This window comes from Cibotium barometz, chromosome 31 (assembly GCF_041138505.1).
Source record: "Cibotium barometz isolate CiBa-2024 chromosome 31, ASM4113850v1, whole genome shotgun sequence".
In the NCBI taxonomy this organism is placed as follows: Eukaryota; Viridiplantae; Streptophyta; class Polypodiopsida; order Cyatheales; family Cibotiaceae; genus Cibotium; species Cibotium barometz.
In genome coordinates this window covers 4,207,425-4,232,876 of record NC_141076.1, presented here as the reverse complement: position 1 = coordinate 4,232,876, position 25,452 = coordinate 4,207,425, and the positions used below count along the sequence as shown (strand labels likewise).

General features: G+C 41.2%; 2 protein-coding genes across 4 annotated transcripts; both read left to right on the top strand.

Annotated features, from left to right (window-relative positions):
* The first annotated feature begins 5,662 nt into the window (after positions 1–5,662).
* On the top strand, positions 5,663–8,469 carry LOC147620416 (uncharacterized). 3 transcript variants are annotated; one of them, XR_015269922.1, is made up of 5 exons: positions 5,663–5,921; positions 6,208–6,656; positions 6,787–7,387; positions 7,479–8,080; positions 8,181–8,469. XR_015269922.1 is itself a non-coding variant. In XM_086824630.1 (4 exons), exons 1-4 carry the CDS (start codon positions 5,838–5,840, stop codon positions 7,917–7,919), a joined length of 1,575 nt encoding a protein of 524 aa, XP_086680756.1. In that variant the 5' UTR covers positions 5,663–5,837; the 3' UTR covers positions 7,920–8,469. The 3 variants fall into 3 exon arrangements, 2 of the variants coding, with proteins under 2 accessions (XP_086680756.1, XP_086680757.1); XM_086824630.1 differs by having other exon boundaries at positions 7,479–8,469; XM_086824631.1 differs by having other exon boundaries at positions 5,666–5,844; positions 7,479–8,469.
* An 11,654-nt stretch (positions 8,470–20,123) lies between these two features.
* On the top strand, positions 20,124–20,627 carry LOC147620415 (uncharacterized). Its single transcript, XM_086825526.1, has one exon. It carries the CDS (start codon positions 20,124–20,126, stop codon positions 20,625–20,627), a length of 504 nt encoding a protein of 167 aa, XP_086681652.1.
* The last annotated feature ends 4,825 nt before the right edge of the window (positions 20,628–25,452 follow it).

Sequence of the window (25,452 nt, the reverse complement as noted above, 5' to 3'; positions counted from 1 at the left end):
CCCACACAATTAACCCTCAACAGAAACCAGTCTTATATTCTCAACTCTATCAAGATCAACAATAACAATAAGAACTGCAGCCATAGCTTGCAAGCTTCAACCATCAAATACAACTAGGAATTGTTTTGAGCAATCCTTGATCTAGTCCAAGTTCCAATAGTGATGCAACTTCAAAGGTTCTGGGACACCATCTTCCAAACATAACTCTCATATATCCCTACAACCGCTGCTTTGGAAAGATCCAAGTCTCCTCTAGCAGTCCCCACATCGCCTTCTTCTCAAAGAACAAAACAACTGGCTTCAAAAAGCTACACAGATCTTCCCCCAAAAAGAACTTGATTCTCTCGCCACTCTCTTCGTGTCAAAGCAAAGCTCTCTCTCCATGCAACCTTAACTCTTCTACCCAATCTAGTCAGCTATTGAGCTTACATAGACTTTAGCCACCATTCTATATTCATATAACCAATGTACTTATATGTGTGTGCTAGTGCCATATATCAATATCTGTGATCTATAACTAATGCACTTATGCCATGCGCTTGTGCCATATGTCAATATGTATGATGACATCTTTCCCCAATGTGTAAATATGGTTGCCTTTACCTCAAGCATGTTAACATACAAAGTAAACATCCTACCATTTCTGTCACCCTTTATAACCAAGCAACCAAGCATCAATGATTGTTGAAGTCTTCCACAAAGCACCCTTGAGGATTGAACCTTACTTGTTGCAAACTCTTCTCAACACAGAAACCAGGTTTCTTGTAATATTAGAAACATGAAGTACATGTGTTAGTTAGGTACTTCATTTTTCCATCCTACATAGACAATGACACTTTACCAATATGAACAACGGGGTATACAATATCATCACATGCTACTACATACCTTTTTTTTTCATTCTTTTCATATCTCTAAGCTACTAAATGGTCACGCGCTTAGAGGCACCAGAATCCACATACCAAATATCTCTAAGCTACTAAATGGTCACGTGCTTAGAGGCACCAGAATCCACATACCAAATATCTCTCGATCTTAGCACATCTCCTATCATGGAATTGAGTATGTGATGCATCATAAACAGTTGCTCACTTTTCTTATCACCCTATTTACGAGATGATGCATAGTTACCTTGCTATTACTTTCTACTTTTAATATCATTTACTTTTTATATAACAGTCCTTTACAAAGTGCCCTATTTTGTCACAGTAATAAAACTCCCTATTATTTAAATTTTTTATTTTTAAAATGTCTCAGCCTCTTTAGCTCCCCCTGCCTCGTATAAGATTGATTTTCTTGTTATTGTTGTTGCTTCTAGTTTTGATTTCTAAATTGACCACCATTGTATCTTCTATATGACTATCTATATCTACCTCTATCTGTAACTAAGTAGAAGGCATGCTCCTTATATGAACTTTTGGACAAGTAACCTGCCCCAATATTCATCTTCTCATGGATGAGGAGAGAAATTAGTTCTTGAAAATCAGAAAAGTCCTTCCAAACTCTAAAATGAAGGTCTGAAACTAACTATATTTCTTGCCAAGACCATTCAAGGTCATTGATACCATATCATCGTCTCATCTACTACTGCTGTGACCCAATAGAAGCAAGGGCATCTGCAAGCCCTTTGACCTTCATTAAGTAATCATTATACTTAACCTCCCTCTGGTCACATTATGTAGCTCTTGCTTTAGCTTCATCTTTCGAATAAAGGAAAAGCAATGAAGTTACCCTTGCCCATGTACCGCTTCCTTTTCTTGCCTCGTGCTTTCCTCTTAAGCTCTTTATACAAAATGATGCTCTGATACCATGAGATGAATATAGGGGAGACTTGGATAACCTTGAGCTACTTGCAAGCAAACATGCACACACAGGTGTAGATAAGCACACAACAAGAGAGATGAATGATGAATTTTCTTATATTCTCTTCTCTTCTTTACAATCCTAACATAAAGAGATAAGAGTACATACTATAAGGGAAAGTAATCTCTTCCTATAACATACAAAGGTCGGTCTATATAGTGTGAACCCGATTATATGAGCTAGTGCTATAACTATGTCATAACTCTAGTATACCAAAGTGGCTGTCACACAACCTGTATACTGTCCATAATCTCACCAACCTAGCCACCATTGGTATAGGTATAACTCTAGTATACCAAAGTGGCTATCACACAACCTGTATACTGTCCATAATCTCACCAACCTAGCCACCATTGGTATAGGTGCCGAAGCTATTACCCAGGTGGGTCATCAATGTCCATAACACTAGTTGAGCTCAATATCTCCACATGGTGCTTATTCACCAAATACAACAATGTTTGATGGTCGACAAAGATTTAAGCGAATTTGGTAGCTATAGGAGGTAATTCATGTACTTGTTCACAGCTATAGAAGGTAATTCATGTACTTGTTCACAACATCATATACCATGGCTAACTCCTCTCTCTTAGAGTAGTTATGTAGTTGTGTATTTAATGTTATTATAGGTCACAAGGAAGTCGATGATGTTCTCCCCTGTTGTACTAACACGCATTCAATAGAAAATATTAAAGCATTGATATACACATGAAAAATGAAATCCCAATTGAATGCCTTCTTGAGTTTTTCATATGTCCATCGACATTCGTCTATCCATTCAAAGATAATTAGCAGCTTCTTATACAAAGGTTTGGCATATACAAGAAGATGAGTCTTCTACAATATCCTACATACCCCATGAATCTCGGCAGAAGCCATCCAAGAAGGTGTAAGCTTCTACTCCGATGACTCTTTCCAACATGTGGTCGTTGCAAGTAAGGCAAGGGGTAGTGATCGCAAACAATGGCGACATTAACCTTTTTGAGGTTAACACACACTCTAAGCTTTCTATTCTTTTGGGGAATGATCACTATAGTGACACCCACTAGGTGTACTCGATCTCTTACAAAAATATTGTATGTCGATGAGCTTGTCTAGCTATTTTTTGACCATTTGGCCGTACTTGCGATTCGTGTCTTGTCCGTACACTTGGGATTAATGTGATAAGCTCTCTGTTAGTATATTTCTAGGTGCATACATCCTGAAATTCTTTGAACACGGCTATATAACTTCTTCTTCTTGCCTAGGGGTGAGGTCTTTGGCAATAAACATTAGCTTGGGTTCTTCACTTAGACCAGTGAGATTTACTTCTTTGACTTAACCTTAGTGGGACCATCATATATGCTTTCCAGTCGGGGTGTCATCGACAAATCCAAGAAGCTCCACAAGAAGGGTATAAGAAACTGGCAAGACATTGGGAGACTCGAGGTTTCACGTTATTTAAATGTAACAACATAGTACGATAGTTAATGGAGGGACTTACATGCCGCATACATGTAGGAGGGGTATTTTTAATTGAGGGACTTACATGCCGTATACATGTAAGAGCAAATTAAACAAATAGTTGTTTAATATAATTCATATATATAAAGTAACATAGGGGGGATTTGAAATTCAAAATCTAAACATGTGTACAAGACAGGGTAAACAATCGAGTTAAAAAATGTATAAATTTTAAAATACATGTCTACTAGCACGTGGTTACATGGGCTTTTATATCGAGTGACTACCCGAGCATTAGGATGACCACCAACATCAAAAGTGAATGAGTTATTAAGTTACTATCACTATATATAACCTTACCATGGATGTGTCTACTTTCCTAAGAGAAGTAATGGATCTAATCTTGATGAATTGATGTACCTCTTACAGTTCTCTAATAATGATTTAAATGGCTACACAATTGGACCAATGATCAAGGTAAACATTGGTAGAAGTGAGAGAAAAAGTCTAAGGGATTTGAAAGGGAAGTAAAAGTGTTGAACTAGATCCAAAAGGTCACCTTTGAGGTGACCAACTAGAGATCCAGTCAATGCATGGAAGAGATCCACTCAATAAAATCATTGGTCGAGATATGGATTTGAATGGGTTCATGGTTTCAAACGTGATATGAGTTTTATTCATAATTTCTTGAGATTGATTGGAGTAGGGTGGTTTTATCCTACATATACCTTAAGCAAGTTACCATTACATACTTTTTGAAGTATATCTCACGTGGAATAATAAGGTTAACTTGGGCACCTACATATACCTTGAAGCAAGTCACCATTACATACTTTATGAGGTATATCTCACATGTTTTGAGTGGAACAATAAGGTCAACTTGGGCACTTGCATATTATATTGAATATAATTTAAAAAAGCATCAAGAAGATAACCTTTCTCCAACTATGGATACCTAATTTGAAGAACATCCAAGGGAGAGCTTTGAGAATAACATTGTAGCTATGTCAACTAAAAACTTACTAGTGAGAGAAGCCAATAGGAAACACTCTTAAAAGAAGGTAAATACAATCTTTAACCAAATGTGGTTATTTCCTAATAAAAAGTTATCTCCTTCCATGCCAGAAAAGAAGAAGAAGAAGAAACTTGGGATAGTAGAATCCGTGCTCGTGCCTTGTCCTTGCCCAACCTTTTTCACATCTTATCAACTTTTGCTTTCTTTGGCATGTGTAAGGGGGGGGATGTACATGGGTGAGTGGGTGTTGTTCTTTTATTATGAGACCTTGTTAGCTTTTTCAAGGGTAAGGATGTATCTTTGAAGTTTGAGACCTTGAAATGCAATAAGAAGAGTCTAGACCCACCTTCTTAAACCTGGTTTTCCTTTAAAAAAATTTGAGTGAACTTGGTATGAAATTTGAATCCTTCTCACCATCTCTATACCTCTTCTCTGTATATTATACTATATAAAGGAAGAGTTTCAAGTGGAAGAATTTGGAGGTTCCAGAAAGAAAGGAGTGTGAGGTGGGATTTCTATCCGAAGGAACTTGGTGCCTTGAGGGTATGCTAGCCCGCTGCCCCGAATAGTTTGCCTCTATATGGGGAGGAGGCACAAGGAGAGGCAATGCACGGACCCATGGTAGGCACCTTAGGAACGCACTCATGCACCGGGTAGGCACGTTAGGCCTTCCCGGGTGCGGGAGAGGTTCCGTGGGTGCCGAGTGCCCCGGGGGTTGCCCTCCCCACCTTGACGATGAACGGGCCGAACATGGAGTCGGGACCGAAAATGGTGGAAAAACGGCTTCGGTCCCGACTCCATGTTCGGCCCGTTCATCGTCAAGGTGGGGAGGGCAACCCCCGGGGCACTCGGCACCCACGGAACCTCTCCCGCACCCGGGAAGGCCTAACGTGCCTACTCGGTGCGTGAGTGCATTCCTAAGGTGCCTACCACCATGGGTCCGTGCTTTGCTTCTCCTTGCACCTCCTCCCCATATAGAGGCAAACTATTCGGGGTGGGCTAGCATACCCTCAAGGCACCAAGCCCCTTCGGATAGAAATCCCACCTCACAAGGAGGAGGGTTGGGTAGAATTTGAATTTGGAAGTCTCCAAAATTAAGAAGGGTTGGTCACTAATGAGTTGAAAAAGTAAAAGTGCCAGTCCAAGTTTTCAAAAATAGTAAAAATTGAATGAAATTATGAAGAAAATGCTTGGAGTCTTCATAAATGCTTGGAGTGACACTTTTCCTTCTCCTTTTAAGATGAGGTGGGCCGTTTTTTCAAAAGTTAAGCGGGTTCCAGGATAAAGCGAACTCTTCTTTTCCTGTCATGTCGCACGACTAAAATCATAAGTGGTCTCATTTTGTGTGGGGCTTCAGGCGTGAGGGTGAGCGTTGGGCCTGAGTCTGGAAATGATGATAGGCTTCGATGAGTCGCCCTCTAGGCTTTAAGATGGTTGTGGCAATTGCATTTAAGGCTGTGTCTCGCTCTCAATCTAAGGCTATCAAGCTTGGCAACGCAACAACACCCAGTCTCGGAAGATGATGGGTAAAAACGCTCCTCGTTTTCTTCTCTTCCTCCTCCTTTTCTTCTTCTGCTCCTCAGTTTATGGTCTCCCCTCGGAGGTCTGTGGATTGCACTCAATCTATGGTTGATCCCTTATATTTTACAAAAAAAATATGAGAGAGAGAGAGAGAGGGGGGAGGAGGAGGGGGTTATGCGTACATATGTGTGTGTGTGTGTGAGAGAGAGAGAGAGAGAGAGAGAGAGAGAAAGAGATGGGTACCAGCTTATGCATTGCAACCAGTTTGTGTATGCTTCGAAGTTTGCACCCTTGGTGCTGCAGAAAAATGCTGATTTTTCCACTGAACTTGTTTCGTAATACTGTTACTTACTTTTTTGTTTCTGCAGTGGATAAATCATGGCGGTGGCCTCCGCAATTGGAGGAACGCTCCCAACGAGACGATGATCGACGTCACGTCGGCACGACGCCTGGTGCAGAGATGGAAGTTTACGGCAGGATTGGACATTACGGCGACTCCGTCGATCTCAGAAAACGTGCTCTACTTCCCGAGCTGGAACGGGAATCTCTACGCAGTGACTGCCGACACGGGGCAGCTCGTGTGGGAGAAGAACCTCACCCAGCTGCTGGGCTTCAACGCTACGGGATTCATCAGAAAGGTGAACGTTACGGTGTCCAGGGCGTCACCATCCGTCGCCGGAGATCTCCTCATTGTGGGGTTATTTGGGCCTGCCGTAGTTATTGCCCTGAAACGATCCTCCGGCGATCTGGTGTGGTCTAAGGAGCTGGATTCTCATCCTAGGGGTTTGATTACGATGTCGGGGACAGCATACAACGGGTAATCTATGCATCGACGTGCATATACTAATAGAATTTGACAGAAAGTACATGAATTTGGACGATTTGCAGCAGAAAATGCATAGATTTTAGTGTGATTTTGTCCAACAGAAATGCTGTTTTTTGTGTAGTGGGTTCTACGTGGGCACCTCCTCGTCTGAAGAAAGCCTGCCCATAGGGCAGTGCTGCACTTTCATCGGTGCTTTCCTAAAGCTGGACGTTCTGTCCGGCCAAATCTTGTGGCGTACGCCCATGCTGCCGGACAACGGCGGCAAGCTGGGCAACTATTCCGGCGTCGCAGTCTGGGGCAGCAGCCCACCGATCGACGTGAAGAGAAATTCCGTCTACATCGCCACCGGGAATCTCTACACGGCGCCGCCGGAAATCGAGAAATGCCAAGCAGAACAGAACGACAAGAGCAAGCCCGACTCCCCGGACCGTTGCATCGTGCCGGATAATCACCTCAACTCCATGCTTTCGCTGGACCTGGACACCGGCAAAATCAAGTGGTACAAGCAGCTGGGCGGCTACGACGCTTGGTTCAATGCTTGCAAGAACTTGTCGACGCCCAATTGTCCGCCAGGACCGAATCCGGACGCGGACTTCGGCGAGGAGCCCATGCTTCTGACCATCGACGTGAACGGAAGGTCCCGCGATGTTGTGGTTGCCGGCCAGAAGACGGGCGATGTTTGGGCGCTGGATTGCGAGGACGGCAGGATTTTCTGGTCAGCGGTAAGTTCTCACTGTTTAGATCTGATCAAAATCGGCGGCAACTGTGCGGCAAGTCGGTGGAGGTTTACTGCTGTTAATGTGATGTGAACAGGTGGCAGGGCCGGGTGGGCAGAGCGGCGGTGGCAATTTTGGGGCGGCGACGGACGGGGAGAGGGTGTACACCAACATAGTGAACGGGAAGAATCTCAACTTTACATTGGTTCCGTCCAGCGAGGTGACGCTGGGGGGCGGATGGGTGGGCATAAATGCAAGCACGGGGGTCATACTCTGGTCGACAGCGGATCCGGCCAATGGGACGGACTATGGGCCGGTCACGGTGGCCAACGGGGTCCTGTTCGCGGGCTCCGTTAACGCCACGGGCCCCGTCTTCGCTCTTGACGCCAGCACAGGGGAGATTCTGTGGCAGGGAAGCACCAACGCAACCGTCTACGGTGGCTTTGCAGTGTCCAACGGCTGCGCGTATGTCGGCTCAGGCTACGGCGTCAACAGCGGCGCCGGCCACAAGACGTTTACCAGCGGCGATTCACTCTAGATTATTAGTTCTTTTCACACAAATAAAATCATGTGAGACTATAATTATACTGTGCCATGCCAGATGAACACTGACATGATGGATCATACTCGGCCTCTCGAGCATTGTACTTTTATAGAAGGATTATATTGGCACACAATGGCGTTCGTTTATTTGTTATGGTAAGTAAACATGCAAATTGACTAAACTATCAATTATAACACCATGGACGTGGGTCGTGGTCTTCTAATAACCCCCCCTCTCTCTCTCTCTCTTCATTAGCATGTAATTTAGCATTGGCCCAATGGCAATAGAAGCTTTCAAGACAAAGACAAAGAAGCTGCTAAACAAGAATAAAACAATAGTAGACATGACCATTTATGAGCATATGGAGGAGGTAAAGAAGTCGAAATTTGATGTTCCAATTTTCGCATCTTTCAAGGAAACTACTCTTGGAATTTGCAAGCATGAAAGGAGACACTAAGCCTTTTATGATTGCGTATATGGTTTCCAAGTTTGAGATTGCCACAACGAAAGTTGTTAATTAGAAATAAATGTTTTTTAGTTGCTACTCTTAAAGCTCCAAGTACATTTTTCACTTCTTATTTACTTAAACAATGAAAATTTTGGTTTTTGCTTCTTCACTAAGATGGCAATGTAAGAATTTTCTGTAATTCTATGATACCATAATCTATTTGGTTTCTATGATAGATAGCATAATATATTTGGTGGTGTCCTCTTTTCTCACCACCCTTGGTCATTCATGAAGGTAAGGAAGCTAGAGATCTTCACAGTAAAGGTAAGATTTGTTGAAATATGAAAGAGGGTTGGGAATTGGTTATAGTACAATCATAACTATTGTAGGTTTACACACATAGAAGCAAAGAAGCCAAGAGCGTAAAGGGCCAAGAGATAAATATGTAGTGAAAGATGTGTGAATGTGTACAAAGTATCTCTTACAAAAAGAGAAACCTATGATTACATGGCTGTTACATAAATGGGTGTAGCCATTTAAAGTGATGTGTGGACATAGGTTAATAATGGATTAGGGTAATTTTTCCTCCTTACGTGGTTTTTTCTCTTTTCTCAAGTGTGTGTACACACACTCTTATGAGTAAGTGCGTAAAGTGACCTTATCATGTCACATCACTTTTACTTCACTCATACTCAATCTAATTTGATTAGTATGCTTCTATCTATCTGTTCTTGCTTACTACATCTATGTGTGTGTTACTACCTTTGATTGCGATGCCTTTATCTATCTCTTCTTGCTTACTACATCTATGTGTGTGTTACTACCTTTGATTGCGATGCCTCTATCTATCTCTTCTTGCTTACTACATCTATGTGTGTGTAACTACCTTTGACTCTAGTTTCACAATTGGTATCAGAGTAGGTTCTCTTGGCCTTTACTCCCTCGTCATTATTAGGAGGCATTTGAACTTTAAAAGGGTCGTTTTGACTAACATTTCATTAGGAATAGACCAATAGGAAAAGAGGAGTGTGCATATTCTATCTACTTGAAAAGTAAGGAGGGGGGAAGGGGACTATGCTTGTCTCCCTAATTACTAGTCTTGTCTACTCCCACTAATCTTTAAGAACCACTAACTTCTAGCCTCCCTTGCCCCTCCCAATTTTATGCACAAATGAGTCCACTTCAATTCTCATGCATCAAAAAGGCCCAAAAATTTAAAATTTTTAACTTCTTCCAAAATGGTCCCATTTCCCTCCGAAAACTCACCTCTCCCAATATATATATATATATTCTATGGTGAGAGTCATTTTTCAACCTCCATTTCTTTTCTAAGCTTCTAAACCTCTAACAAACTACCCTCTTACTAATTTCCCTTTCATAGCTCCTAATCTTCTCCCTTCCCAAGCTCTCTTGCTCTCTTTCTCTCTCTACCTCTCCATAAACACTAATCTTCTCTCCCCAAACTCCTTTCCTCTCTCTACCCTCCATAAACACTAATCTTCCCCTTCTATATTCACTAACCTTCTTCCTTTCTAAGGTCTCTCTCTCTCTCTCTCTCTCTCTCTCTCTCTACATATTATTGTCTAGTTACAAATCTCTAGTCCAAGCTCTTAATCCTGCAATAAACTACTCTCTTGCTAATCTCCCCTTCTATAGTTCTTGATCTTCTCCCTCTCCAGGCTCTCTCTTTCTTTCTCTACACATTATTGTCCATTTGCAAATCTTTCCTAGAAAATCTCCCCTTTGATAGTCCCTTATCTTGTCTTCCTCCCTAAACTCTCTCTCTCTCTCTCTCTCTCCTCTCTCTCCTCTCTCTCTCTCTCTCTCTCTCTTCCCATCAGATTATGGTCTCATCAAGAACTTTAAGAAGACATAAGGAGGAGATTAAAGAGCTCCTATTATACAACACAAAGGATGAAATGAGAGAAGGGCTAGGAGTAAGTTTTCATAAGGGTGTGTGGGTTTTTTGCACCCAAGTGCACGTGGTCCACACCATTTTCGTCAGCAAGGTGTTTTAAATCATCATTGAAAGGGTAAGTTACTTGGGTTCAAGAAAAATAAGGAGGAAGGTTTGTGGCTCCAGTGTGCAGTACGTGTATGGGCTTATCGACATCCATATTCGACCCTAACATGGAGGAACCAGGTTTCCTTGCAATTGTAAGCACCTCGTATGCCTATTTATCATAATGTACCAACTTTCATTCCATATTTGTGTTTTACTTTTCGATGAGTTTTTATGCTTGTGCCTTATTTTGCATAGATATTTCCTTCAAACTTGGTTGAGGAACAATTCTTATGGAGCCTCACAGAGACATTTTAAGCTATCCATACAAATATTGGTGAGTCAATGCTTCCTTCACATAGGCCCATAGAGCTTTTACATAGTAGAGTTTTCTTTTACTCACTCGTACCTATAGCACTCACTCGGGATTGGTGGGTTTGGGAATCTTGAACCCATCCCTAGTTCTCCACTATCTATTCTAGAGTGGCCAAAACCACACACTTGTCACTTATTTGAAATCAAAGATGGCTTGTGACATCCACACATGTTTAAAGTATTTAAAGTCGTCTAGGTCGGTAGGCCTCAAGTGTTGATTTTGTCACATTCATACTTTTATGCATATTTTTTGTGGCATCGTATTCACCCAAGCTCGCACCATGTTCAGATGTAAAGTGATAGAAGGAATGCAAATGCATACCTTGCTAAGGGACAACTGGGATAATGTAGTGGAGGGGATACACAATAATGACATCTATAAGGGCAAAATTATAGATTCATCTATCTTTTTTTGATACTTTAAAGCACATTGTGCTTTGTATGTTCACTTCCACTATGAACAATGTGGATAAAAAAGCATGGAAAATGGATACCACTTCAAGTATTAGAGGAGAAGGTTGTACCAATTGAGGTATCTATTAGGACGCTTGGTGGCTTAGCTGAAAGAGTGAATGCTAGTAAGTATTGGAGCCTTGCAGAGCTCGTGAGCACTACAACATCATGGGGTTCGAGAAAATAAGAGGTAAGCTTCAAATAAAAAAGAAAAAAGGTGATTTCCATCAATTGATGTGTATTAACTTTGTTGATTACTCACTCATTTCTAATATTGGGTTCCTTTTTTTCTCTTGTAGATTGGAAAGCAGAGAGAGTTAACCACTATGGTAGATGACTCATGGATGCCTGATGACCTCCTTGCAATGGTCTCTCGATTTTGTAGGACTACCTCCCAAACTATTTGAGTTTAGATGTTTTGTTTAGCCTCACAAAGTAGATTTTTTGTCCTTTGCTTAGTCCCAAATTTTGATACAACAATGATGTAATTTGTTGATATTGAACAAAAAATTCAACTTGCTTGCATCAAATTTCACCTCTGCACTTATGCATGTCATCACACACAATAACAACCTACAACTCACTTAGCTCCTTGCATGCATCCTCAGCATCTCCATATTCATCAAGTAATCCATGCAACATATCTTCATACTCAATAACAACCTACAACTCACTTAGCTCCTTGCATGCATCCTCAGCATCTCCATATTCATCAAGTAATCCATGCAACATATCTTCATACTCAATACATGTATTTAAAGCATTTGTGACTACTACCTCACCATCTTCTGTTGGATATGTGGACCAATACAGTGCATGATCATCAACCACACCTACTCCTTTATCCTCAGTCACTTTCTTTTGCTCCCAAAAAACCCCTTCTTCATGTTTCACATTTAGACTTTGTCTTCTAGCATGCTTCTTCCTCTTCAAGATTGCTTGCTCTTGGTAACATGCATAATGTACTGCCTCTGCATATGTATGGCATCGTTGACACAACACCCTACAACTTGTCATTCAAACTTTGAACGAAGCTAACTAATTGAAGCATCTCATGCACATGATCTATCTCATCAAAGAAAGAAACATAATCAAACCAAAGCTCCTCAAATCCGATCATAAAGTCGTTTTAATAGGTTCATTATCTTCTTGGATCAAGTCTTCCACATCCAACCATGTTGCATAGTGATCATCACTAACTTCAAACCTACACATGAGAGCTTCAGATAGAAGCCTCCAGTTGCATTTGATCTCAGCATGCAAGTCTTGCCACCACCACAAGAGGGCATACCCCTTTAAACCTTGTGTAAGGAAGAGTGCTTTTCTCCTATCATCTTTCAAGCTCCATCTGTTGCCAGCATATTAAACAAAAACATGAACATTCTCATGTCCATCACCATGAAAATACCAAATACTTTCCATGCTCAGGTGTGCAAATTGACCCAAGACTTGGATATGTTTCTAAATGAGGCATTACAGGACTTGGTAGCGTATGAAAGTAAGAGGACAACACCTCCATGTGATAATACCCATGGATATGATGCGACAGATTCTAATGATGATGGAAACCTATTGGATGAAGTTTTATATGACCTTTTGGTTTTAGATGCTCATGAAAATGAGTGTGTCAGCTTTAAGGCTTGTGATTATGGAGAGGCTATTTGTCAGACTTTGGCTCATATTCACACTTTTTCTTTGTCAAAATTACCATTCTATGTTGATACAAGGGTTGATGATGTTAGCATGGACCAACAGTCATATGTGCATGAATACGTGGATGGAGGTGTGGATACTGCTATGGGTGTTCCGTTAGATGACACCTTAGAGGGTGTTTTTCTTTTTAGGAAGAAGTGCAAGCTATAGACCCTGTGGATGTTTATAGATAGAAGGACAACACAGTGTGAGTAGTTTGGATGAAACAAAGCGGCACAAGAGATGGTGCGGGTCTGCCCGCCGCGGGTTAGATGCATGGTTCACCGGTTCCACCGAATACTCTCACTTGTTGAAGCACAGTGCGCTTTAGGCCCAAGCCGCAGGGCTTCCCGAAGGGCTCGGGCCCCCTTGTACGGGTACATGTGCCAGCGATCAGTGCATGTACAGAGAAGGCATGGTGTTGCCTTTCCCCCTGAAAAGACCAGAGTTGACAAAGGAGGTGAGTTTCTTTGGACATCTGAATAGCACCACCATTAGATACTTTTTTTAGTCCAGAACTTCTCAATTATATCAGCTCTAAGAAAGTTAAATTCTGTTAGGTTTGTAGTCATGGTTAAGGGTAAAACTTTGGAGAGTTGTGGTTGTAGTCCATCTGTGGAAGATCTTTGAACCTCTTGTTGTTTTTCCTATTTTTCTTGGAGTCCTAGTCTCAGGGCTATTGAGACATAGAAGATTTTTGGTTTATCTAATAAAGACATAAGGTTTTGGATTGTACCTATTGTGAGTAGATATAAAGACTTTTGTTTGATTTACGGTTTGTGGAAAAGGTGTTGTTTTCATAGAGATCATGAAGGTTGAACCTCTCTATGTGCCAGTTTTACGACTAGGGAATTGATTTCTGAGTGAGGATTAGTTGAGTAGGTACAAGGTTAGTTCTGTCAGGCGCTGAGCATCAGGTCAGTCAGCTGAAAGTGTAGAAGGTTGAATTGGCTTGTATGAGCTTAGGAGAAGTGCATGTGAGCTCGATCTGACAGTTTGGAGTCATGAGGACTAGTGATCTAATGGTGTTTCTGAGGCAGTTGTGAGTCAACTGTTGTTATTTGAGGTTGTGTTGGGCTAGATTCGGGTGAGTTCTGAGCTGTCTAAGGATCTGTGGGTGTGAAAGGACACTAGAGGAAGAATTGTGAGTTGGTTGAAGTCAGCAGTCAGCTAGGTAGGTTCTGAGGTAGAAAGGTGTCAAAAGTTCCAGAGTCAGATTTCGGACAACTGTGGATCAGCTAGAGTGTATCTAGGTTAGAAGGTCATCAACCAGAGAGTTAGGAGAGGAGAGGTGATAAGATAGGTGACGACCTGAAGTAAGGCTTTGAGGCTGGTTGATATAGAGAAGGACATTCTAAAGGCCTGGAGGTTAGGATTGTGATGGGGGGACTAAAGGTAGACTTCGGAGGCAGAATCAACCAGTTCTAAGTTACCTAGAGGGGATTTTGGTTAATTGTATATCAGTTGTGGTCACGAGAGGCTAAAAGATAGATGTTCAAAGGTGTTGGAGGTCAATGTTGACCTAAGAGGACAGTTGGAGGAGGCATCTGGACCAGACAAGGAGGTTGGGAGGGTGTAGAGGTGTTCATAATAATCAGGTGGAGAGTAGAGGACAGGAGTTGAGTTGATTGGTGCCTTGGAGTTAGGATTTGAGTGTCCCCTAGTTTTGTCTCTTACATTCTCTTCTTGTGTGTTTGCTGGTGGTGTATAGAGGCCATCACCTAGCCACCACACAACGTGAAAAGAATTAGTCCGTGAAAGTGCAGATTGCATTTCACGACGTAGAAAGGGTTAGTTCATGAAAGTGTAGATTGCATTTCAGAACGTGAAAGGGTTAGTTCGTGAAAGTGCAAATTGCATTTCACAAAGTGAAAAGGGTTATGGGGTCAGTTCTGTTTTTGTTAGTTGCTATTTTCTTGGGATCGATTACATGTGTTAGACGAGCACTAACATTAAACGGAGGCATGAGATGTGAAAATGGTTTGGCTGTGAAATGATAGGTTTTTTATTTCATGCTGTGAAATAGTAGACTCCTATTTCATGTCTTGAGATCTCTATGTCATGAACGATTGTTGTGAGGGGAAGCATTCAAGTGCATGACTTTAGACAATGCAAAGTAGGAGAATTGATGAGATAAAAAAGAATAAAATCAAATGCAAGCATTATAGCATCGATAAAACATGTAATAGGGTTTCAAGAATGATTGAGTTTATTTCACATGCAAGAAAACATGATGAGAACGATTGAAGTATCCACATGCAAGATTGATGAGAACGATTGAAGTATCCACATGATGAGCTCCTGAAGTGGAGGCGGCGAAGTGTTGGGCTGAAGAATCGCACTCCAATGAATAATATTTTTGAAGAAGATAAGTAATGCAAAGTGCAAGAAAAGGGGATGGTAATCGTTTTTATGATCCAGCCATCGTGGGCATGGTGGCTATTTTAATTGGGTATGCCATGTGGCTAGATGCGATTCGTTGGATCTTTTTGGCCATTTCACGGTGTCAAAAAGCCTAGCTTTTCATGATGTGAAATAGTGTGTAGCTTTTCATGGCATGAAATGCTACCAAGCGGAGGATTTCACGTCGTGAAATGGTTGCTTTCCCTTATTCATGATGCAAACGGCGATACCCTAGATGGTCCTATATGCTCATCAAAAAATATGCATGTAGAGTAATACCCCCCTCTTTATTTGACTTCTTAACGGTGCTTGAGCTTGTCTGGGGTTGCTGCTTCTTCTTCATGGTCTGGTTCCCTTGCCCCTTGCATTGATCCTTATTTTGTTGCCTAGACACCCCTGAGGTGTTGATATGATCATAATAGCCTTGGGCTTTGAACTGGAAGTTGGGAATCTACTGTTGCCTTACTGGATGCATATAGTGCTTTTTCGACAGTCCCCTTGAGGTGTGAGATTTGTTTGAAACTAATGCCTTGTCCATGGATCCTCTTGATTTGCTTGTTTTTGGGAGGCTCCATGTCGCATTCAATTGCTTTCTTCCCTTTATTCAAGGGACTCCATAATGGGATGGTCAGGGGTTCATTGCCATGCTAGAGTTACACTCGCCTTTTCTCCCATGGGATGATACAATTGGTGGCACAAATCCAGGATCTTCCCAATATCATCTCCTCTCAATTGTGCGTGTAGGTATAACATGCTGAAATATACAAGTGAATAGGGTGTGTGCAGGAACAAGCCCTAGAGGATATAAAAGAGAATCTGTAAATGTGAGAGAACCTGTGAAAAGGTGAGAAGAATCTAGTGGGAGAGAGAATAAAGGGTAGCATGAGGAGATTTAGGAGGTGTGGAGATATTCTGGGAGAGGTGGAGAGAATCAAGCAAAAGAGATAGAGTGAATCAAGGAGAAATCAGTGGGATTAGATGCTTGGATGTAAACTCTATAAATTGAGGCATTGGCCTAATGAGAATTTGCTGGTTTTTGATTATCCATGCCTACATTAAGCTATCAATTAATTGCTCACTAATCACATCTTAGATGCTTGGATGTAAACTCTATAAATCGAGGCATTGGCCTAATGAGAATTTGCTGGTTTTTGATTATCCATGCCTACATTAAGCTATCAATTAATTGCTCACTAATCATATCTTAATTATCATCTAATCTCTTTGTTAATGGATAGAAGCATGTTAACGTGCTACGCTTTTTATGCTAGTTCACATGTGTGAACAAGCATTCCTAGTTAGCATAAGTTTAGGCATGTAAGTCACTATATTAGTAATCATATTTAAAACTTCTGGCTAATACAAAAAGCTCAAATGAGCACTTCAAAAAAAAAGAATAATCAATGAAAGTTGTGGTATATTGAATTACGAGCTAGTCTTTGAAGCCAGCAACAACAAGCTGGAAGCTGAAGATTGCATAGTCTCCACTTGTTAACATGGCCCTCATAATAGCCCTTCTCTCGAATATCCTGCAAGTACTGCACTACAAACTCGGCCCAATTGAACCTAATGGTCTCGCTTGCAATCACGGCAGGACTGAATTCTTTCACGAAACCCTTTGCAAATGCAGAGAAAATTTTCAGGTTGGTTGGGGCCTTCTGGTACACATTGTAGTGCAGTTTCATCATCAACTTATACATTTCGGTGTGGATGGTGCTGCATTTGATGCGGTACTGGCTTGAGCATCAGTGACCTGCTCCCACACCTAACCATTTTGGGATCTAAACCCTCCATGGAAAGGCCATAAGCAGCAGTGAACTCTACCAAAGTTGTACAGAATTTTTCCTACATGGGGATCACGACCTTCGGAGCTTTCCATCGGCTTGCACACATCAAAGGGAAATGTGCTCAACTGTAAAGGGAAATGTGCTCAACTATATTGCATGGACATGTTAACTGTATTGCATGGAGCTTCTTGTGGTACTGAAGCCGAAAGTAGAAGAGAAAACACACAGAACTCGCACAAGAGAGAGAGAGAGAGAGAGTACCCGAGAGGGACATTGGGGAACCTTGAGATCGCTTTGCGCTTTTGTAGGGAGATGGAGAAGCAGAAGGGGCTCTGCGTTTTCTGTGTATAGGAGAAGGCGACGCGGCTCTACGTTTTTTGGGTATAGGAGAACGCGAATGCGTCACCTTGCTTGCGGGCTCCATGGTGCTCTGGCCTTTGCACTTCATCACCCCACTTGAGGATGAGTCTGCTGACATCTGCGAGAAAAACATGGCATTGGTAGGAAAGAGTATCGCCAAATCTACCAAGGCCACACTTCAGCCTCATCAAGATAGTCGACAAGAGATGGAAGCTTCTTCATTTTGTGGGTTGGAGGAATGGCAGTGCATGAAGGCAGCTGTCCTTCAAATGAAAACACAGCTACATTATGAGAAACAGAATCTAAACAAAGTGCAAGAGGGCCTGGAACTTGCTTGGGCTTTGAATGCAAAAAATGCGAAGGTCACTCCTATTGTCATGGCCATGAGACAGAGGTTGCAAGCAGCTGAGATGGAGTTGCAGGCTCTATTGCAAAGCAATGATGTGGATGCCCGATGAAAGATGGAGCTTGAAGTCAGAATAGAGACAACCAAAGACACCATAGAGGCTATGGGGTTTTCTCTTCGTGAGTGAAGATGACCCCATAGATAGTGACATAGACATAACCTGTAAACTGGTAAGTGTCCGTAAGTTTCATCTCTGCACTTTATGTTTGGTACATGTGCTCAGGTAACTCATGTACTTACCATGCTCTTTTTGTCTTGGTTTTGTAGGTTGAGGTGGAAATTGCAAAATCCAAGGTGCAGAACTCTGAAAGCCAACTTGAACTTCTAATGCACATGCAGTCCAAGCTGTAGGGCTCGTTTCTCCAAACTGCCCTAACTAATCTAGCCCTTGCTAGTTTTATGAAGGATAGAGAGGTGCAAGATAACATCGGAACAAACCTGTGTACTGGCTGTGGTCTGTCCCTTGAGGTCCAACCATTCCTTGCAATGGTCAAGCTCCCTTGTGAGCATAATTATCACCTTCTGTGCTTTGCTGCTACATGCTCCCTTGGGACCATATGTAGGGCTCCCTTCTGCAAAAAAAGCATACCTACCGCATGGTTGTGCAACCTTGCAACACAACGACATCCAACCACACCAGAGATTGATAAGAAACCATACTTGAATGTATGCTTGCTAGCTAGCATACAAGACATACAGTCTGCAAGCTTGATCATATTGGGAATAAAAGGTGTGCTAGTTAGCATAATGAATATGCTAATTAGCATGCCAGGTATGCTAGTTATCATACTAGATATGCTAGTTAGCATATACAGTATGATAGTTAGCATATTGCATATGCTAATTAACATATCTAGTATACTAGTTAGCATACTAGATATGCTAGTAGGATGCTAACTAGCATATACCGTATATGCTAGTTAGCATACCCTGCATGCTAACTAGCATCCTCGTCGTTAGCATACTCTGTATGCTAACTAGCATCCTAGTAAGCATACCACCCTGTATAATACTAACTAGCATAGCAGCATATATGCTAGTTAGCATACCCAATATGCTAACAAGCATACCGGATATGCTAATTAGCATATCAAGTAGGCCTACTAGCATATCCAGTATGCTAACTAGCATACGGGAAGTTAGCATACGGGATATGTTAACTAGCATGCTATCTAGCATACCAGATATGCTAAAAAGCGTATCCAGAATGCTAATAAACACAATGGATATGCTAGTTAGGATACTGGATATGCTAACTAGCATACAAGATATGCTAATTAGCGTAACCAGTATGCTAACTAGCACACTGGATATGATAGTTGGATGAGTGGATGCTAATTAGCATATCCAATATGCTAGTAAGCATATTGGGTATGCTTATTAGCATACCGGAGTTCGCATATTGAATGCTAATTAGCATATCCAGTATGCTAGTTAGCATATTGGATTGCTATCTGAAATGCTAATTAGCATACAGGATATGCTAATTATTGGATTGCTATCTGAAATGCTAATTAGCATACAGGATATGCTAATTAGCATATCCTGTATGCTAATTAGCATTTCAGATAGCAATCCAATATGCTAACTAGCATACTGGTTATGCTAATTAGCATACTGAATATGCTAGTTAGCATACTTGATATGCTATTAAGCATGTTGGATATGCTAATTACCAATTTTTATATGCTAGTAAGCATTTTGGAGCATATTGGATTAGCTTAGAGGTTATAAGGTCTACTAGTTAGCATACTAGGTATGCTAGTTAGCATATTGGATATGCTTATTAGCATACCGGATATGCTAGCTAGAATGATAGTTAGCATACAGGATATACTAATTAGCATATCCAGTATGCTAGTTAGTATACTAGATATGCTAATTAGCATATCCTGTATGCTAACTAGCATATTGGATATGCTAATTAGCATACTTGATATGCTATTAAGCATGTTGGATATACTAATTAGCATATATTGTGCTCTAGTAAGCACATAGAAGCTTTTGGGTACACTTGAATTGCTTAGAGATTATAAGGTTTACTAGTTAGCATACCTGGTATGCTTGTTAGCATACTTGATATTCTAGTTAGCATATATGATTATGCTAGCTAGCATACACGGGAATGCTAATTAGCATACTGGCCTAGCTGCACACATAGTTAGCATATGAAGCATACTATGTAGCATACATGACATGCTTATAAAGGGTGTAATCAAAGATTTTTTTGTTGCAGGCTTCTCAAAGCCCCTACATGATGTGGGCAGTGTGCATGACACCAAAGGTAAGGGAAAGGCTGCAAACAACTGAGAATCCTTCGACTGAGAAGGGTGGTGAGCTAGATACAATGAATGAAGGAGTAGATGTGGGATCCCAGCAAATGCAAAGTGCAAGCATGAAAACAACAGAGGAAGGCGGTGACGTGAGCAGTAAATCAGAAGAAGATGATTTTTTTATCATGGTTCCTCATGCGCGTGCCATGCCTGCTGCAATTGACACAGTAAAAACTTCTCAGCAGACAATGGCTAGTGCCAGTGCATCAAGGGAAACATTGAAGACTAACAGCATAGAGGACCCGCAGGAAGTTGGTGATAATAGCCCTCTTGAGGGTTTTTTGCGAAAGGCTAAAGTAAAGAGAAAAGTGGGCCCAGAAGAGGTACCTGAAGAAACTGCAAGCAACGGCTATGGTTCCCCAAAGAAGATGGAGGACAAAGCTGAAAGCACCAAAGGTGAAAAGAAAGCCACCCGCTCAAGAGCTTGCAAAAAACTGTGTTAAGACCTTTCCTTTTTTGCCCAGATTCTGTACTGTAAGCAAGCAACTGTCACTGTTCAGTTGTTTAGCCTTTACTTAGTGTTCCCATACCTATGCCCTTCACTCTTATGGCTATGCCATTTTGAAAACCTAATGCCTCTTGTGGCTGTCATGTACTTTTTTTTATTTTCCCGGTGAAAATGTCTTTGTGTAATATAATGTTGAGCAGCAGTCCATTATAATTTTCTGCCAATCTATGAACTTCTTCACTTCGTATCGCTGTTTCTTTGCAGAGGAAGAGAAACTGGCATTAATTGCCTTGCCTGATGTAAATGCTGCCATGCAATGGCAGAAATTACGGAAATGGCGAATCCGCAAAGTGAGGTAGATAAGGAGACAAAAATTGGAGATTGAAAAGCGGCTCGAACGATATTCACAGCGTGCCCGTAGAATTTTTGAGCGCCTAAATTATGTTCACGCATCAGGGGAGGTTATATATGTTGAATGGTATCCTCTTCCACGCCCAATATGGATGCCTAAGCAACTGTGTGATGAAAAAAGCGCTCTTTTACTAGATCTCAACGGTCTTTTGCTGAGGGTGGTGGAGACTCGCTTCGGCGAAAAGCCCCCTGCATATGCAGATGAAATGTTAAAATACAATGTAGAGGATAAGCAGGTGTTCTGTCTCACAAGGACAGCCACATGTTTTTGGACCGGTGTCTTCAGTTCTTCAGTGTGTATATTTGGAGCACAAGCATGCATCGTAAAGTCATGAATATTTACAGGGCTGTTTTTAAATTGCAAGTGCCAAGGATTGCCGTTTTTTGCGCAAGAGCACTGCAGTCCGCAACCCTGGCAGATCTTGAATAAACTTGTGTTTATGAAATATTTAGCCTTGTTTTGGAAATACAATCCGGCGTACAACGCCCAAAACATGCTTCTGATTGATGATAGTCTCTAAAAAGTGTTTCAGAACCCAGCACAAGCTTGGCTCGTTACTCTGAAGCTAGAGGACCAGAGTGCTGAGGAGAGACAACAGTTTCTTATAGAAACTTTGAAAGATTGGCTTTTTCTTTGGCTGCAGCAGTCGGATGATCGGGCAGCGTATGTGCCTGACAATTTCTTTGATACAGGCTCTGATAACTTCTCTGATGCAGTCACAGTTGCTAGAGGCTGAGAGACAAGCAGAACTTCGTCTCGCAAACAAAAGGAAGATGACCTAGAAGCAGAGAGAGAGGAGAAAGCTAGGCTGGAGAGGGAAAGAAAAGAAAAGGGACAGCAGAGAGGCGACCTAGAAGCAGAGAGAAAGGAAAAAGCAGAGGAAAAGGAGAAAGCAGAGAAAAAGGAGGGAGCAAAAAAGCCCGGTCACTACAAATGCCCTCCTGAGGAGGCATAAAGATTTTTGGCAGGTGTGACTCATTGTAAAATTAAACCCTATGTAATGTTATTTAATGCTGGAAGTTAATGATGAGATAATCTTTTCAACAGTTGCCTCCTACTATTCCATTTTTATGTGTTACAGAATTATGTATTGGGTTTTTTGTTAGGTAGCACACACTATAAAGTAGCAAGTATATAGTTAGCATATACTGTGGTAGTTAGCATACACTATATGCTAGTTAGCATAATCATGTATGCTAGTTAGCACACTATATAGCAGCTAGTTAGTATACAGTTAGCATATACTGTGCTTGTTAGCATACACTATATGCTAGTTAGCATATACTGTATATGCTAGTCAGCATATACTATATATGCTAGTCAGCATATACTGTTTGCTAGTTAGCATACAGTATATGCTAACTAGCATATACTGTATGCTAGTTAGCATACGCTTTATGCTAGTTAGCACACACTATGTAGAAGCTTGTTAGTACACAATTATCATATACTGTGGTAGTTAGCATACAATATATGCTAGTTAGCATATACTGTATGCTAGTAAGCACACGCTATATAGTAGCTAGTGAGTATACAGTTAGCATATACTGTGCTAGTTAGCATACCCTATATCCTAGTTAGCATACACTATATGCTAGTTGGCATATACTGTATGCTAGTTAGCATACGCTATATGCTAGTAAGCACACAATATAAATTAGGTAGTTAGTATACAGTTAACATGTACTGTGCGAGTTAGCATACAGTATATGCTAGTTAGCCTATACTATATACTAGTTAGCATACTATATATGCTAACTGTATATATGCTAGTTAGCCTATACTATATACTAGTTAGCATACTATATATGCTAGTTAGCATACACTGTATGCTAGTTAGCATACGCTTTATGCTAGCTGGGACACACTTTGTAGAAGCTTGTTAGTCATACTGTATATGCTAGTCAGCATATAGTATATGCTAACTAGCATATACTGTATGTTAGCATACGCTTTATGCTAGTTAGCACACACTATGTAGAAGCATGTTAGTAAACAATTATCATATACTGCGGTAGTTAGCATACACTATATGCTAGTTAGCATATACTATATGCTAGTAAGCACACGCTATATAGTAGAGTAGCTAGTGTACATACAGTGAGCATATACTGTGCTAGTTAGCATACACTATATGCTAGTTAGCATACAGTATATGCTAGTTGGCATATACTGTATGCTAGCTCTAGCATACGCTATATGCTAGTAAGCACACAATATAAATTAGGTAGTTAGTATACTGTGCGAGTTAGCATACAGTATATGCTAGTTAGCCATGCTAGTTAACCTATACTATATACTAGTTAGCATACTTTATATGCTAGTTAGGATACACTGTATGCTAGCTAGCACACACTTTGTAGAAGCTTGTTAGTACACAATTAGCATATACTGTGGTAGTAGTAAGCATACGCAAGATACAAAATAAAATAAAAGACCATGACGCTCATGTCAAAAACCGAATGGCATGCTGTTATAGATTGCTTCATAATCTTCGGGGGGTGATTGTGTACATTTGCCTTCTCTTTTGCATGTGTTTCATGGGTATCTTGATACAACGTACAAGATTTGAAAGTATGTGAACATAGGTTGATTGTAGTCTAGTTTGAAGGTGTATGCATCCACTTGCTTGTAATACAGTCCTTGCACGACATAAGAGCCTTTGTCAATTACATTGTTCCACTCATAAATGTAACCCTGTTTTGCCTTTTCTTTTACTGCAATGCACTTTACCAAGTAAAAGTCTACATTCTCATCATTGGTTGTAGCATCCGGATTCACTGCAAAAGTGTCACCAACACACAAAGCACTACTTAATGCATCATGGTGGCCTTCATACATGAATTTTTCATATCCAATGATCTGTCCTTCAAGGGCATCATCAGTCGGAGTGTCTTCTTCATCCTCAACTTCATCAGACAATGGCATCAGAATGTGATAATCCCAAGGCTGCACATGAGATTTGTTAGTGCCGCGATTCCAACTATGGTTCATGCATGCATCACAAAAGCATGCCAATGGTCTTGTGGCAATGGCAGTTGCATCCTGCCAGTTATGACCGTGAAAAGCATGCAAGGTGCGAGACTTCTCAACCGTGGCACAATTCCATTTAACCTCCCTGTTTACATCACCTACTTTGATCTCCCAAAACACACGGGCACATTCCCTTTCTTTTAGAGGATATGATGCAGCTGCTCCCTTTGATAGGTTGGCTTGGCAATAGGCAACCACATCTGCAGCAACACACTTTAAAGTGGCCCCATTAGGCTTCAGTTGTTCATGTGTCAATGATCTTTTAACAACTGCGCCTGCACCATCATGCTCTCCCTTGCCATGTCCTGATCCAAAGAAGAACCAGCTCATCTCCATTCCTGTCAGTCCAGCATACCTTGCAACAAAATAGAAAGGCCTAGTAGCCTTAAACTGTGAGGCAGCACCATCTGACCAGACCCAGTGACGTTTTGGAGTGACACCTTCTCTCTGTAACCAGCCACAATGTAGCATAAAATAATGTTGGACAAACAATGTGTTATGCACTCATCATCTGATATGAAGAAGTGGATTTTCTTGACTACTTCCCCTTCCCTGCGGGCGGTAGTATGTTATGTGCACAAAAATAGTTACTTGACTTGAGTGCCAATGCATGGATTGAATCTCATTTTGCTCCTTGAATGCATAGTTTTCTGCAAAGTCTACAACCAACACAACCACATCGTCAGGAAATCTAAGAATACAATCCTTGAACTATTGTGCTTGCCATCGAGCGATATAGTTATGTTTGATAAAAACCTTCAGCTTGGTCTGTAAGAGTTGAAGAAACTCCCAGCATTGCATTTCTTTAGTCACAAGATCTTTTCTCTTTTTTTTGTCTCCGTGTTTATCTGTTGCCTCCACATATGCAAACAATTTTACAAAGATACTCTTACCTGGGCTTTGTGTCTCTAAGCAGCATGTTTCTAGCTTTTTCACACCACATTTCTTACATTTGCCCATCAAACACTCACTATTGTGGTAACCAGCATCTATCTGCTTCGGGCAGAGAACTGACTCCCATAGATGTGTGACACCTTTGAAAGTTTGACATAAAGCCATGCAACCCCTGCTAGTTTCATCACCTCTGATGCAAACGCTGCATGTACATCTGCATTGGGCTCCATGCAGCCCGAATGACTAAGACCGCATATGGTTAAGTGTCCTTTAAAAAGGACATCTGCACATGATATTCGCAGTAGCATGTGTATCTATCTTTCAGCCGCCGTACAAAAAATGGCTTCATCATCTCAAACATTCTCATACCTATTTTGCAATATGGATGCTTTTCTTTGAATCTGTAGAAGAGCTCAACCTGCAATTATGAGAGTTAGAAGGCGGTTATTATGCTAGTTATGCTAATTAGTATACAGGCCAT